Source organism: Phytophthora parasitica, assembly GCF_000247585.1.
Source record: "Phytophthora parasitica INRA-310 unplaced genomic scaffold supercont2.22, whole genome shotgun sequence".
Taxonomy (NCBI): Eukaryota; Oomycota; class Peronosporomycetes; order Peronosporales; family Peronosporaceae; genus Phytophthora; species Phytophthora nicotianae.
This window is the reverse complement of record NW_008649008.1, coordinates 908,448-924,976: the sequence shown is the minus strand read 5'-3', so window position 1 is coordinate 924,976 and position 16,529 is coordinate 908,448. Positions and strand designations below refer to the sequence as shown.

The 16,529-nt window shown below is 42.9% G+C and overlaps 5 protein-coding genes across 5 annotated transcripts; 2 read left to right on the top strand and 3 right to left on the bottom strand.

Annotated features, from left to right (window-relative positions):
* Positions 1-5,116: 5,116 nt before the first annotated feature.
* PPTG_10706 (hypothetical protein) lies at positions 5,117-6,040 on the top strand (the record flags this gene model as incomplete). The annotated part of the gene is made up of 1 exon (XM_008906111.1): positions 5,117-6,040. One exon carries the CDS (start codon positions 5,117-5,119, stop codon positions 6,038-6,040), a length of 924 nt encoding a protein of 307 aa, XP_008904359.1.
* A 61-nt stretch (positions 6,041-6,101) lies between these two features.
* PPTG_10705 (hypothetical protein) lies at positions 6,102-6,344 on the top strand (the record flags this gene model as incomplete). The annotated part of the gene is made up of 1 exon (XM_008906110.1): positions 6,102-6,344. One exon carries the CDS (start codon positions 6,102-6,104, stop codon positions 6,342-6,344), a length of 243 nt encoding a protein of 80 aa, XP_008904358.1.
* A 5,536-nt stretch (positions 6,345-11,880) lies between these two features.
* PPTG_10704 (hypothetical protein) lies at positions 11,881-13,147 on the bottom strand (the record flags this gene model as incomplete). The annotated part of the gene is made up of 2 exons (XM_008906109.1): positions 11,881-12,224; positions 12,430-13,147. 2 exons carry the CDS (start codon positions 13,145-13,147, stop codon positions 11,881-11,883), a joined length of 1,062 nt encoding a protein of 353 aa, XP_008904357.1.
* A 27-nt stretch (positions 13,148-13,174) lies between these two features.
* On the bottom strand, positions 13,175-13,453 carry PPTG_10703 (hypothetical protein; the record flags this gene model as incomplete). Its single annotated transcript, XM_008906108.1, has 1 exon — positions 13,175-13,453. One exon carries the CDS (start codon positions 13,451-13,453, stop codon positions 13,175-13,177), a length of 279 nt encoding a protein of 92 aa, XP_008904356.1.
* A 1,113-nt stretch (positions 13,454-14,566) lies between these two features.
* On the bottom strand, positions 14,567-16,287 carry PPTG_10702 (hypothetical protein; the record flags this gene model as incomplete). Its single annotated transcript, XM_008906107.1, has 2 exons — positions 14,567-15,285; positions 15,378-16,287. 2 exons carry the CDS (start codon positions 16,285-16,287, stop codon positions 14,567-14,569), a joined length of 1,629 nt encoding a protein of 542 aa, XP_008904355.1.
* Positions 16,288-16,529: the final 242 nt, after the last annotated feature.

The following is a 16,529-nucleotide window of genomic DNA, read 5'->3' as shown; positions in this document are numbered from 1 at the left end:
AACCTAACGTGTATCGCTAATATGTACTGTAGATGCAAACATATATCGCTCAGGTGAAAACCCATCCGAATACGTCGCATTGGAGTCCGATGTTGAGAATGATGATGGTGCTTCGCTAAATGGAGATGAAGGCGATGATGAATCACATATGTCTGACGATGATTTGCCGTTGTGGCCTGATATGCCGTCGTTCCGAATGCATCCCCATCTCATCGAGGCGTGTGGAGGCCAGGCACGTATCGAAGATGGAAGTGTGCGTGAAGAGTTTCTGCGGGGTCTGGAGAGCATGGACAGTAACGGATGGAGTAAACCAGCAACCCATGAACCGTATGACTACATGATGCAGCCGTATGAGGAAAGACCCGCAGATGCAATGAAAGAAGACTACCCTTATCTCTACTCGGGAACGTCTGGACCTACTAGGCAAGCGCTGAAGGCGGCAGCAACTGCGTCCGGTGCCTTCTTCTTCTTTGCTGAACCTGAACTTTGGGAATCCATTGCTGATACGAGCAACGATTACTTTGCTGAGAAGATTGACGAACGTGTGAATGGGCTCCACTTGAAGCAGCTAGCGCGTGCTCAGAAGCATGCTGGTTTCAAGCCCAAGTCACTCGAAAAGTTGCGTCAAGATATGGAGGAAATGGAAGCAATAAGTGGTCGGGAACTGTGCATTTTTATTGGTTTGTTGGTTGCACGAACTGTCGTGCCAAATAAAGAGAAGCTGGCACACCACTGGAAAAAGGTTGATGAAGGTGCTATTCCACGTGGCTGTTTGGGAAACTTTATGGCACGTGACCGCTTCATGCACATTTCCAGAAATCTGCACTTTAGTTGCAACAGTGACCCTCGTGCGCGTGTTGACAGGGCCTGGAAGCTGCGGCCAGTAGTGGATGCACTGCAAAGGACATTTGCGGCTGGATATACCCCACCGGCTATCATGGCTTTTGATGAGGCCATGCTTCCATCCAGGTCTTCGTTCAACCGCATGCGAGTTTTCATGAAAGACAAACCCCACAAATGGGGCACGAAGCTGTTTATGTTGTGCTGTTCCCGCACCGCGTACTGCATTCGGTAAGTAGCGAGCGTGCCTTCGGGTGCGCTCGCTTTTTTTATCGCTAAGTTATCTTAACCTGTATGGTACCGCCTGAGCGCTAATCCACTCTGTCTTATACAGGTTTGAGGTCTACTGTGGCAAGACAAACCAAGAAAACGACAACAAAACTGGTCCCGCTGCTGTGGCACGCAACCTTCGCCATGTATTTGGTCGTTATGACACTGAAGGAAACGACTTCAGGCTGGTTGTCACCGACCGGTACTACACGTCAATCCCTTTGGCACTGCAGCTACTAACGATGAACTTTTATCTCGTGGGGACAATCAATACAGCGAGGCTGGGCTTACCTGAGGAGATAGTGGGTCTCGCAAGAAGAAGGGGGAGAAAAAGAAAGTTTCTATCCCGAAGAAGCGCCCGCAAAGTGTTGATCGGGGCACTTTTGCTGTAAGCGAGTTCACTCAGCTTCCAATAATGAAGGCAATACGGTGGTGGGATTCCCAAGCTGTATATCTGTTGGCTACCGGTGGTAGTGATGCGATGGATCGTGTCGTGAGGCGAGAAAAGATTTCTGGAATGCAAAAGGAGTTCGCGTGCCCTCGGATCATGAAGGATTATCATACGTTCATGGGTGGAGTGGACGTGCACGACCAACTCCGTCCGCAAAGGTATGTCTTCCATCCTGGAGTATACAGGTTACGGATTGAGCTAAACCTGTATTATACTGTTCCTTAGGTACTCGCTTCAGCTTGCGATCAAGTACAAGAAATACTACAAGTCGCTGTTTCTTGGTCTGATTGATCTTGTCATTGTGAACGCGTACATCACGCAAAACGCCGCACGGGCGGCTGCAGGGCTGCAGAAGCTTAGTCACGTCAAGTTTATGAAGCAGTTGCACCTGGATCTCTGCCAACTCCGCGAGGAAGACTGGGATGCTCTCCTGCGTGACGACGGGCAAGCCACTCCGACCCAGTCTCCAGCAGCGGGATCCGGCCGACGAGCTGTGCATTTGCCGCTGAAGAACGCGAAAATGCGTCCGGGCAACGACGGGAAGGGCCAGAAGCGATGTGTGCGAGCCTGCAAAGTGTGCTCTTGGATGAAGGGTATTTCTGGAACGACCGCAAACGACACGTCAACGTACTGCAGCTTCTGCAAGCTCAAGGTGAAGAGAAAGACGCTGCAGAACAACCCACAAGCGCAGCGAGTATTCCTGTGCGACAAGGTGCGTCATACGCACACTGGAGCCTCGATGTCCTGCTTCGAACTGTGGCACGAGGGGTGGCGGAACGGCACGCGGCGCCCAGCCAGCAAGAGCAAGCTTCGCACGCGCACCCCGGGCGAGGTTTGCGAGGAAGAGGTCCAGTCGTCAAGTGATGAGTCGTCCGGCGAGCGCCAGGCGAAGAGAGCGCGCCAGAACAGCTGAATCCAGCTGGTGCGTTTATCTTAATTTCAATATACGCATTTTTGGTCATCAATGTGTTGTGTTGGTTGCTGATGGAGACGCTCCCAAAGTCGGGACACAACGCGACGCATCTCTGCGCAATGTTCAGTCTGTAACACAGCTCATACAGGTTATCATTCGTTAACCAGTATCTTTTGGCATCGAATCCTGTATATACCTGTTAGGCCAGCAAAGGTGTAGGGGAAAAATGCGCTTATCCAATATACAGGATACGGAGTTATATAGGCATTTGTAGTGGGCCCTTTCTACGACATACAGGTTAATTCCTTAGCTCCCAGGGGGATCTGAAACCCCTCCGGGCTCAAGGGGTTAATTCATTTTAATTCTGATAAATATATTGATCAATAAATAGAAACTATAAAAATTGGAAATCCAGTTTGAGAAATAAAATGATTGACCAAGTCTACAGAATCATCCCTATTGAGAGTGACCTATGCTATATTGGCTCTACTATCAATAAATTGTCATGGCATTGGCAAGAACACAAAAATAACTTTCGACGTTGGGTTGAAGGCAAGCATACACAGATGTTAATTTCTCCATACTTCAAACTCACGGCATTGATAAATTCAAGATGACTCTCGTGAAGGAGTATAAGGTTGTAGACAAACGGCATCTTCAAGCGTATGAACAACTTTGGATAACAACATTTAGGAAAACAGCAGTAAATCAGAACAATGCGTTTACGATCGATCAGCTGCGAAAAAAAGAGTATCGAAAAGATACTAAAGAGAAATTCAAGGCCTACAACAAGGAATACTATAAGGCAAATAAGCAACGATGGGATGCCATTTCTAAAGCCAGACTAACAGCTCGATCCAATTGTGAATGTGGCGGCAAATATTCTGCTGCAAGTCACCATGTTCACATTCGATCGCAGAAGCACAAGCGGTGGCTAGAAGAACAGAGTGCTTAGACTATGATATTTTTTTGTGACCCTGGCAAAAAAAAACATAGAGACTTGTAGATATAGATAATAACAGTGTGTAGATAGTCATGGTGAGCCTATACGCGCTAAGCGTCAAAACGACATATGAACAACATGAAGATAATTACATCGTTTCTATATTATCTTAAATATATTTCAGATATATATACCTAGAAAATGGACATTCAATACGTTGATATAACTGACGAGGAGCCAGTCGTTATTGATGATAATTATTACAAAGTTTACACTACAACAATCACACCAATCAATGTGAAGCAATTTACATTCGACACTGATATGTTGAAGTCTGACGCAAACATTCGAGAGAAGACCTTGAGTTTGGTGATGGCGAACATGAAACAGTCTTCGAGGTGAGGTATTTTTTTTATCTCTGCCGTCGTATTCAAGATCACACTTGCTGATCGAATAGCTTGTAGAAGTCATCGTCGTTTCCATTCTGGAAGTAGTAAAGCCAAAGCACGCAATATTGCCCACAGTGTCCGGATGGAGGATCTTGGATATCAACTTCTTGATATATGAGTAGTCTTTTGGAATCACGCGAGGTCTTGGCAAATCAAGCGGATCGAAGTAGCGCTTGTCTCTGTTAGAGACTACGATCCCATAAGTACCACCAATCTTTTGCGTACCCATATTGAGAATTGCATAATCTGTGCTTCTGTCAAGATTCTGCTTGAAATCGATTTAGTCTACTTTGACTCCAAGCGAATTAGCGAGTTTCATGAGTTGATCATCTGTTGTTCGAGATAATTTGATAATTGACTTTGCGCTCATACTCGGTATCGTAGACACCATGCAATTTTTGATTGTTATTATGTTTTTGCTGGCGATCTATATCTTGACCAATATAAGCTATCTCATTCTTTTCAATGTCCACCGCAAGCGGTATTTCTGCTTTCGAGCACTCCGTCAAACCAGCGCCAGCTGAAACGCTCTTCCGCGATAAGAAATGGACCTATATTCAAGATTCGACCACGAACACGGGTCAATATGCTGGCCAGATTTAGTTCAATCTTGCGACGATCTGGTCGCAAGCAAACTGGGAAGAAGCTGTCATTAAGCTTCCCATCAAGCTTCAAATCACAAACAGCACGGGATCATCGGTGATTTCGACTGGTGCTTGTTCAATTGATCAACTTGTTCCTAAGGCAGGTGCCTGGCAATTCATTGACTCGGTTCAAGTTGTCATTGATGTTACGACGGTCCCCAAACAAATCAAGTTCATGAGAACGTCAATGCTACATTCAAGGCCTTAACTGAATGGGATTATAACACCTCTCTCAAGCATGGCCAAACTAGCAACTTCGTCATTGACGAATACGCTTCTCCGGTTGCTGGAAGTAGCTTAACACAGAATCTTGACAACGTTACAACGAGTTCGTTTATGAATTCCACTGTTGGAGAGTTTGGTCTGTCAAATACGCTGCTCAATAAGGGTGCTTATGATCGGTCACTCTTTACTGCTCTCGATCAGCAAGTCAACAAACTTGCATTCGATGTCATGGGTTTAACCGCCAACCTCCAAGCTGTGTCAAAACCACAAGTATATGTTGCGTCAGCTGGATCGGTTGCTAATGATGCCCCATTCTATGTAGCTCATTATTTAGCATGCATCAAACTCAAGGATATCTGTGATTACTTCAAAAAATGCCCAATGCAGAAGAACACCTGTGGTTTTATTTACATTAACTACAACAGTTCGAGCACCACAATTACGACTAATTCCACTGGCGTCGTTGCTCCAGGAACCATCGCAGTCAGCAACGACATGCAATTTGGCAACACTTGTCCAATTCTTTGGAACTTCTACTCCGCTGTTTCAACCGCCACGCTATCTCCAACCGGTCTCAACGTTCCGGCTAGCACGATCTTGACAGTTACTGCCGATGTTAACGGCACAGCGACTTCGGGAAATGGTATTGCTCCATCCCAAGCATCCTCTCGTTTGTTAGTTCCAACATTTAGTCCAAATCCATCAGCTGACAATGCCCTTATCCAGAAGAAAACATTCCGTTATTTCGAACGTGTAACCAACAAGTTCACCGTTCAAGCTGGTCAATCCTTCACGTGGACGATCACAAACGGTATTGCTAATCCAAAGAAATGGATCATGCAACCTATTATCACTAATATGGCTGCAGGATCTAGTTCTCTTCCAGATGTGATCAATCCATTCCGTAGTCCTTTCAGTATCGTGCCAGCCACAACGAGTCCTTTCGCCGCCTTACGTAACTTACAGGTAACGGTAGGAAACGCCCCAATCTGGAATAACCCTGTCAACTTCGGCTACGATCTCTTCGTTCAAGAAATGTCGAAGTCTGGTGTTGACGGTGACCTAGACGATGTAACAAACGCTGATTTACTTTGTCAACGTCTATGGGAATCGCTTTACCGATTCGTTGCTGTCGATATTCGCCGTCGTCTACCTAGTGAAGATGGTGCGAGCAAGTCGATCATTGTTTCAGGCACGAACAACACGAACTACGCGCTCACGATCTATTACCATATTCTCCGTGAAGTCGTTGCTAGCGTCGACACTGCTATAGGTACTGTATCGCAAGGTCCAGTTCAACATTAGGCATCGTTGTCTTCTCAATATATTTTTTGTTTTGATCTGCCAAATATAGTATCCAGCAACAATGAACGGGTTCTTCACTGATAACCAAACTAAGCAAAAAGCTTACGATCGCTACTACAATGCAATGGCCAAAAGTGATTTTGTCCAAGGCGCGAAGTTGAAGGCGATGATCCAAGAGCAAGCTCTGGACGATGCTAGCAGCGATTCGTTAGCAAACCTATTCCAGCAAGTGATGGGAAAGAATCGTGAATATGACTACGATCAAATCACTCAAAAGCTCACGAAAAAAGCGGATCAAAGGTAAACAACAGCCATCTATTGGAGATGTTTATGACATGATGGGACCCGGCGACGCGCCAAAAGAAACCAAATCCAAATCCACATCTTCAAAGAAATATAAGTATGTTCCTCAGCAAACTGATACGAACGCGAACATGAATGCTTCACCAAGCTTCTCGTACGAAGAAATGTTCAACGATAATAATTTCATGAATCATATGAACAACTTCGATTACACTAAAATCAATAAAGGAATAAATATGGAACAAGCCTTTCAAAATCGTATAAGAAAATATTTGAAGAAAAATAAAGATTTTAGAAGCAAGGTATTTATGCATAACCATAAGACTTCTAAAGACGATTGACGACAAGGCCAGTGAAATCGCAAAAGCGTTCTTGAAACGTAAACGTGATGCAACTGCTCCAGATGAGACATCTCCTAATCTTCGACCAAAACTTCGTATCAAACAGGAAGAAATGGAGCGCACAATGAGCTCTGCTGATCTTAGCACTGATAAGAAAGAGGAGGTTAAGGAGTGTGTAAAAGTTTATTTTAATAAAGTTGTTGATGATAGCACAGGTGCAAATCGAAACCATCTTTTTGATACTATTAGAACACAGTTTAAATCGGTCGTAGATGAAAGGCATGGTAATAATTATTTTGATACGCATGCACCGAAAATGACAGGAAAACACACGAAGGCCAAAATGAACGAATCCAAAAAAATTAAAAGAGTGGATGAAGGTTGTACTACACACGTAAGTTTCTACTTGAACAATATCACTCTACATAGAGAAGCTATGTACTCGAAGGGCATCTTCATCTTTAAAGACAAATGCGCACGGTGTTTTTTTTTTGCTTGAAGACAAGGATTTATTTGTCAGCTTTCCTCGGACGCCTCGAAGCACCTCTATCTTTTTCTTTGAGATCGATCTCAAAAACGGATGAGTCCTTTCCATCGCTTACTGGTAGCAGAATCCTTCCATCGAGTATCATTACTGAATCTAATGATATCACAGTTGAGTTGATGATGGCTGTACCTTCCGGTATTGGCTTTGGTTTTTTGTTTCCCATGTTTTTATATGAGATGAGTTAATTTTTGCTTCTAGTTCTTCGACTTTTTTGATCAAGGATTTAATAGCAACACAGTTTAGAACTGCCAATTGATTGTAATCAATGTTGTATTGAAAGCCCTCAACATCATCTTCGTCAACTTTTTCGAGATTCTCATTTGGACTATAGTTGACTATTTCAGAGCATACCTTGAGCGAGTCTTGTGCGATCAAACCTAGTTTAGCCGTGCTATCGTTTTGTAGTTATAGGATACGGAATTCAATTTCTGATAATGATCTAGACTCAATTCAATGGGCTTAATATTTTCCTTCAACCATCTATCAGAAGAAGTATATACACTTTCTCCAACATCTATGTTGGAGCTGAAGTACGCGCTAATACTAAAGCTAAATGGACCTCCTCCATTGTTCGTCCATGTGTTGTTTGACACATTGTAATTATAAGTGTTGGTTGCAATCGGAACAACTGTATATGTATTGCTTCAGCTTACGTGAAGTAGGGCTACAGGCGAAGCTGTTCCAATTCCCAATCTCTCATTCATCGTTTTCGTGGAATTATTGACTCCAAATCTCAAATCATTGTTGCTAACATTCCCGATCCATGTTGCGTTAGTCGACGTCGCATTTGATCCAGCATTCAACTCTACAAGAAATTCCAATGGAGATGCATTATCTGTGATGCATCGAATAGCTTTGTTATATGATCCATCTAGCCATGCTGTTGTCGCTTGAACACAAAATTGAGATGATGGAGATACAGTAGCTGTTGTGCTATTTGAGGGCATGAGTGATTTTTTCATTATCACCCCTTCGCATAGAATTGTTTTGAAGTTAGTGTAATTGGTATTGATATCGCTCAAGGTGCTGGCAAAATGAACTATCTGCTTGCTGGAATTGTACTGATTCAGTGTCCATGCCAACGCTCCACTAGTATCGACGAAGGAGATGTTGTTGTGTGATAAGCCAGCGCTGGAAGCACTAGTTATGTCATACTGAATCCAGATATCTTTATTGTATGCACCAGTGCTTCCACTTTGAAACAGTTTAAAATTTCCTCGGAGATAGTTGAAGCAGTTCAAATAAATTGGAGTGTCGCCATTCACTGGATATAAACTTAGAATTGATTTTGATGTGACATGAAATTGAGTGTCATAAATCTGAATACCATCTTCACCAGTCGCTTGATTTTTTCTTAGAATCCCTTTGTAAAGTAGAGCTGAGTTGTTTGTCGGGCCAATGTTGTTCAACCCAATGGCATCTACTCCGTAGATATCTTTTGACGCATCTAACACTAGAGCTTTGCTTGCAGTAGCTGTTCCTGCCGTTACACCAGAGAGATATGATACATCAGTCGATGTTGCCACTTGAACTCCATTTTGATAAAGCGTTGTGAAGTTTGCGCTTTATATGTGCTAGTCGGAGCAGTCGTTCCTATGTTGACATTTCCTGATGCATCAACGTATATACGAGCAGCCCCAGCAGTTTGAATTCTGAAAGGATGAGCGCTATTCGTTCCTATCGTTGATCCAACATTTGACATCCAGAGATCGGTTACAATATTTGTTGCAAGTGTATTTGACCATCGCTGATAGATCGTCGATGAAGTCGTGTTGTTCGTATAGGTCGTATACAGAGCTCCACCACTTGTTATTGTGATATTTCCTGACGATGTCAATCCAGTGATAGTTCCAAGAGATGTCATATTCGGCTGAGAAGCGGTAGCCAACGTTCCGGAGATATTTCCAGACACTGTCAGCGAGCTCAATGTACCAACACTAGTGATATTTGGTTGCATAGCAGTGGTTAACGTTCCATAGATATTCCCAGATACTGTCAGTGAACTCAACGGTCCCACAGATGTAATATTTGGCTGTGCGGCAGTTTGAAACGTGCCAATCAAGTTAGTGGCTGTTAGATTCCGGAAAGATCTGATGTCTTTGCTGACATCGACCATAACAACCTTCGACACTGTGACTGTTCCTACTGTCACACCTGAGAGACTCGTCAAGTCAACCGCTGATCCCGCAATTGTCAATGATCCACAGTCAAGATTTCCAGCCACAGCAATTGAACTAAAAACACCAGTTCCGCCTATTTGTTGGTATCGTTTGTCTGCAACAGCAATTGTGAGAAAGTCATTTGATCCAAGGAAAAACGAGCTGTTGAAGATTGGACTGTTTGTCGTTGGTGGGAGAGACATTTTTGGTTGCTTGTATATAGTTAAGAAGAAACTCAAGAAGTTTCCGAAGAATGAGCATTTCGAGTCGCCCTTTCGCATGTGCATAGAAAGTCCATCGGGCAGCGGGAAGAGTAACGCCGTACTCTACATCATCGCGTTGTTGAGCAAATGCTTTGCGAAGATCGTCATCTGCACGAAGACAAATAAAACCCTGTACGATCATCTCAAAGACACTATTGATAATGTAGAGTTTTTTTGAAAATGGAGTAGTTGCAGCGATGAGCGATTATGACTCTGAGACAAGCAAACTAGTTATATTTGATGACTTGGTCCTCGAACCAAAGAAGACTCAAGCTCAGATAGGCCAATTCTTTATTTGTGGTCGAAAGCTTGGTTGGAATATGATATACATTAGCCAAAGCTACTTCGGCATTCCAACGACGATTCGTATCAATAGTCAATATGTGGTTCTTGGTCGAAACTTGACTCAAGGTGATCTCGAAATTATCTGCCGCGACTTTCCAAGCGATATTCCAATCAAAGATTTCGTTGATCTCTACAAACGAATCACAAGCAAAAAAATGTCAACCATGATGATGAATATTATCGAGAGGAAGATTTACCAAAACGTCATCGAATATATTTGCGATTTGTGAGTAGATCTTAAGCGAAAAAAGTAAGATATATAGTAACACAAAAGTGGTAAATATGATTGGCAGCATTTACATAATTATTCACTCTCAGAGTGATATTTGCTACGTAGGCAGCACTTTGAATAAGGAATTGAAGCAGCGCTGGAAGCAACACAAAGAAGATTACGCTAAGTGGTTAAAAGGACCGCGCAAAGAGATTGCGATCTATCCGTCATTCAAGCGTCATGGAATTGATCAATTCAAAATCGTGCTCGTGAAACAATATGACGTTGTCGATCGCAAACACCTAGAAGCATATGAGCAGCTTTGGATAAACATATTCAGAAAAACAGCAGTAAATAAAGTGAATCCCTTCTCAATCAAGACAATGACTCGAAAGGAATACGATAAGCAATATCGTGAAATGAATAAGGCGAAATCCAACGAAAAGTCCGACTGCGGATGTGGTGGAAAATACACACGTCGCAAACGCGCACGACATTTGCAGTCAAAAAAACATATGGACTGTCAAGCTACTCAATCAAGTTAAATCGTTGAATCACTTTTTTTCAGTTGCATCAACAGACGAATGCATACATTCCCATCGACGATCTGGAGGGGGCGCATGTCTTGATCAAAGAAGCTCAATGTGATTTCATTGTTGGTTCCTTGCATTGAACAATACGCAATACCTTGACCTTGTGACGTGGTGATGAGTCTACCATATTCTACTCCTGCTGCCGTGAATGTGTGGAGCACTTGATTGTTGCTTGCAATTGGGTTGTAGAGATTAGACAAGCCAACAATAACTGCTGCTACAGGATCGATCATTGGCGTTACGTTGCTATTCACAGCGTAAACGCTCGTGATTTGAGCAGCTGGATACGTGGCATTCGAAAACCCCACAATCGAACCAAAGCCAGAATTATCGATGATTAGTTGTGGGGTGTATGCTGTTACGGGCATTGTGGGAAATCCACTTGCCGCAGTATATCCAGTAAAATTCTTCACGGGCTGCATCGTGAATTGAATTGCGTAAGATGACACATTCTCCGCGCAGGATATGAGTAGTAATATTCACCGGTGGTGTTGTTGGTTAAATACAAGTTGTGTTGGATACTCCAATACTGCAGGTAGTTGTTGATATCACTTGCTATATAAGTGCCATCTGGCAACGTGATTGAATACGTTGTTGCTGTTACCGCTGTCGGCCAAATGATTTCGAATGAGTTGTTTTGGCGTTGAGCAGTGATTGCCTTCCACGAATAGTTGATGCTGATTGCGCCAAGTGCGCATTCGAACTGACTGAAATCGATCGGCTGACTGAATTGATATCTGAATTGATGCTGGGCAACTTGATTGTTCACGTTCAACAAAACTGGAAATGACATTTTGATTTGCTTATGTATAAGTAACTAAATCAAAAAATGCATCGCAGGAAAAGAATTCGTCGGCAGATGATGCCATCTCCTATGAATATTGATGGTGATGGAACAACGTCGGGAGCAGTTAAGGCATTAGTGCCTGCTAAGACTGATCATGGTTCTACTAACATTGAGACGCTAACCAAACAATTGGAGAAGAGATCAACGTTTTTCAGCTCACGAAAGAGCAGAAAAAGAAGAAGAAGCCGAAATACATCGACACAAGCAAGTTGCTCATCTTCAAGCGTGACTCTATGAGAGCTTCATCAGACGCTTGAATTGAGTGTAATAGTTTGTTGAGAAAACTCCCTTCTCATACAGCTTGTCAAGAAGCTGCTTCATTTCCTTTTTTATGTCTGGATTATCATCACCAATAGCCGTAGCTCCTTGTAGCATCTTCAGGCGCTTTACAACACCATCCAGTTCCTCATTGTACACCGAATCAAATTCTCGTGACTTGATATGACATTTGATAAAGCAGTATCTCATGAAGTCTTGCTCAGGCTCATCGAGAAGGCTGAACACATGCTTGTCGAAGCTCTTCTCATCTTCAATCAGGTGCCATAAATCAACGAACGCATGAGAGACGGCATAGTCTTAAGGTTTACATGTGTTTTTCCGCTTCGTAGACGCGCGTGCAATCCATTGAAATTCATAACATGTGGACCGCGTTTGGATGCCATTTGGACGTGGTTTGCTTTTTATATTGGATGTATTTATATTACTTCTCGAATATTTCAATTTCAAGTGATTTATCACTGCCTGTTGGAGTGAAATCTTCATGGAATATGCGTTCCCTACGTGTTTTAGAACGTGTTTGCGGCTTAGCAGGTGATGGTGGTTGAGGTGCTGGCTCATAAGAGAAGTCAGGAGCTTCCTCGTTAACCTCTGATGCTGTGGATCTGTTTGCAATCTTGTTGTAGCTCGTATTGGCAGCAAACTGGCTATGGAGTAGCTTAGCGTGAAGGTCGTGTTTCTCTCGATTATTAAGCTTCGCATATGTTGGTGACTGGATCAGATGTGATTCAACAATGTGGCGGATCATGTTCATGCTCATCGGCTTTCCATTGTATTTTACGAAGAGCTTTGAGAGAGTTGAACTGAATCCATTATTGGTGTCGTATTCGCCTGGACTATTGTTGTAAAATCGCCAGAGCAGCTTTGTTGGTGTTTGCCCGAGAGAATTGATTAAGAAGTGAAGAAATTGTGCAATGAGATTGACCGTGGATCCGTCTGAATCAATAACTTGCGCACCAATCAGGCGGACATTCTTGAAGTTGTTCAAATGTAGCTTTGTTCCTTGAAGATAGTTACCCACGTCCACGGGTCGCAAATGCACTGTTAGCCTTACGAGACGCAACGGATAATGGACGTTGAGATATAGAGTGACATAGTCAAAGACAAGCCGTAGATATGCAAGACGCTTCGCCTTGGTAAGTTTACTGAGCTCGTTGTTGGAAAGAAAGACCTCACCATATGTATCCATAAGGATCTTCTTGACTTTCTGCGGAACAGACATCAGTTCCTCATAGCTAATATATTTCTTCTATTCTTCGGGTGTCAGCTCATTATCCAATTTCTCCGACTTGTTCTGCTTGCTAAGTACCTTTCTGACAGCATTATAGTGTCCAAATGCATCGCGGAAGCGATTCTTGACCATCTTACAGAATGCACTTAGAGTGAGAATCAGACTCTCCTTGCTCTTGCAAAGACGCATCAATTCAGCAATCATATCAGAGTTCTGAACGCCATACACTCTCTGAAAATTTGCATCGTCATACTTGTTGGGATATTGGATTCGAGCAATGATTCTTTTGGATCCCATTGCATAGTCTCCTTCCCCGATTTGAATAATCTGAGAAGTTGTCTCACATACAGTTCCATGGTGGCTTTGGAGAGCTTGTCATTGCTCATTTCGAGATCGCGAATAATTATTTGTTTCAGTTCATCTAGATTTTGGTTTTTGGATTTAAGCTTTGACATTTTTCTATTTTGTGCTTATATATATAAAGATGTATATAGAGTTCCGTGTCAACCTTAGCCACGCGCAGGCTTTAAAGGTTTTGCATGGATAACCTGTTCGATTAACGCATGCACAGCTTAATGCTGGTCATGCTCACTATTGTGGGCCAGAGACTTACAAGAAGCTTGTGAAAGCGTATGAATCTGGTAAAGGAACGACTCTCCACATGACTCATGGAGAGGTATTACGTACGCAGCAATCTGGACTAGATGGAAGTGGCTTTTGGGGCGATTTATGGGATGGAACCAAAGAAGCTGGAAAATCAGTTTGGGTATTATTGAAAAATAACTGGAAGCCAATTGCTGGCTCTGTAATGGATACTGTTGCTGATCTTACTGGTCCCGAGACTGGTGAGTTTAGTTATGAATTTTTAAAGGAATGAAGCAATTAACTGGTGTTGGAATGGCTCAACCGCGTTGCAATCGTCGTATTGCTGCTTCGGGAAGCTTCAGACTGGGTTGAAATCATTTGGAAAGAAGAACCCATAAGGAGTAGCTCCATTTTCCTTGTATCGCTTGAATGTGATACGCTTGTCCAGCTTCGAGATCTTCTCACAAAATTTCGATCGCTTGTCAGTCTCACACCACCTTTGATAGTGCTGATGCATGATATCTCTCTCCACGCGATATTGGTCCTGCGATTCAGTGTGTACGATTCCATTTAAGCCCGATTCCTTAAGTTCATTGACATAATTGACAATGCCCTCATTGCTAGCAGTTGTCATTGAATCATAGATAGGCGTTTAGAAGAAGGATTATGGCTTGGGGTTCGCAAACTACTTCAAATATGTGTAGAATCTGTTCATCTCATTCTCATTCTTGATCACATCATCAATCAGCTTGCCATAGTAGACCTTGTTGTGCTGTTCCGCTGGATTTACATCGAAAATTGTCATCTTGTCTTCGACGATGCCAATTAAGTTGTTGGAAGCACCAATAATTCAGTGATGTTCCCATGTACTTCTTCTTCATGGTAGAGTTTTCGACTAGATTGCACGGAATCGGTGATTGCAGACTTCATTCGCTCAAGACAATTACGAAACGAGTGCTTATCACCAGCAATTTCCTCAAACCAGCACAATTTTTTATGTCGAAGCTGTGGCGATCCACGCTCTCCGAAGACATTGGTAACATGCTGAGTCATATGAGTATTTACCGTTCCAAGAAGACTCGTAAGGAGCTTGAAGAAGTTCGACTTGCCAATCTGTTTCTCCAGTGAATATAACACGAGCATAACCTTCGTCTTGCTGTCTGGATAGTGATAAAGGCTACCGATATACTCCATCAACCACTGGTACCTCTCAGGATGATTGGAGCAAATGATACGCTTCAGGTAATCTACTAATACTGGGTGCAAGTCAGATTCGGTAATTTCTTCGTGAAGATCCTTTGCCAGTAGTGGATTCGCTAAGCTGAATGTCTCCATATCATTTGGATCATGTTCCCATTTGCAGACAGTGTTTGCAAACTTGTGGAATGGAACCGTATTGAGAAGGTCAGGCAGCTTGGTGGAACGTGGCTTCTTGTTTTCAATGAACTCGATTTGCACCTTGAAGAAGTTCTTTGGATCATATGCCTTGATCACAGAATTATCGTCCTCCGTTACCCAACGCTTGTAGTAGGTGATATCTGATCCTTCAAAGACGTAGAACTCGTAAATGAAGCAAATCGTTTCAGCAAATGAAGAGACTCGAATCTGGTAGTTTTCAACATCTTCTCGAAAGTACTGAAATTTAAATCAAAGTCACGATTGGGCTTGTTCTCGATCACTAGATACTTCTCCGCCCAATACTCAAGCTCATCGATCTTAAATGATGTAGCAACCATGGCTGAACGCATGTCATCAATTGTTTGGCCAGTTAATTCCACCAGCTGAGTTAGTGTTGCCAACTTCCGCTCAGACTTGAATGTCAATTCGAAATCTTGATCAAGTGTAGAAAGCTCAAACGTCTTCGAAGTAGACGTTTTCCTTGGCTCCTTGACTTCATATTCATCCTGCCATTGCTTGTATGCAGCAGGATGACAACCAGCAGCAATCCCTTTCAGTTTCCCTTCGTTCAGTGATGGATTATACTTGGAATCAAACCAACCATCGAATTCTTTGATAGCAAACTCCTTGTTGAAACGCTCTACTTTTTGTTTGAGCACACAGAGATAGGTCGTGCGCATCAAATACAAATCAGAATGAGGTTGACGAGCAAAGAATCCCGCGAGATTCCACACGTTGTGGTTGTTGCAGAACCAATCACTTTGAATCATCATGCATAATTCATGCAATCGCTCATCGTAGGATTTCGTTGCAAGGAAGTATTCCACACCGCATTCAACGTTCGCTTGTTCAAATAAATTACGGTCTTCAGTGGACTTAAAGAAGAAGTTATCAAGCATCTCCGATTCATCCAGTTCATTGAATTGATATCGCAAAAGATACGTGTGTCCGTCGCTGCCAAAGTCAGGTGTGACATCATTACTATGCTTGTAGTCGATGGAATCACCAACTGTGTGCATCTTCGACTTGATCCAAACACTTGGTGACAACACGCGAGAATCTCCCAACTTGGGTTCATCGTATTTATCAACAGATTTGATATGCTGAATGCAATGCTCTCCATAAATTTCTTCAATAGGATTGGCCATCGTTGGTTCAGTAGCTACAGGCTCAGCAACTACAGGTTCAGCAACTGCTGGTTGATACTTCGCGGTGTCGGCACCAATCGCCTTTTGAGCCGCACTGTTGGCTCGCCTTTGGGTGGTTTTCTGGGAATATGTACTTACACATTGTTATTTCTATATTTATTTTTTTATCACTCAAGATGAACTCACTAATTATTTAGTTTCTATATATTGGGGAATATATAGAAACTATGAAAATAATTGGG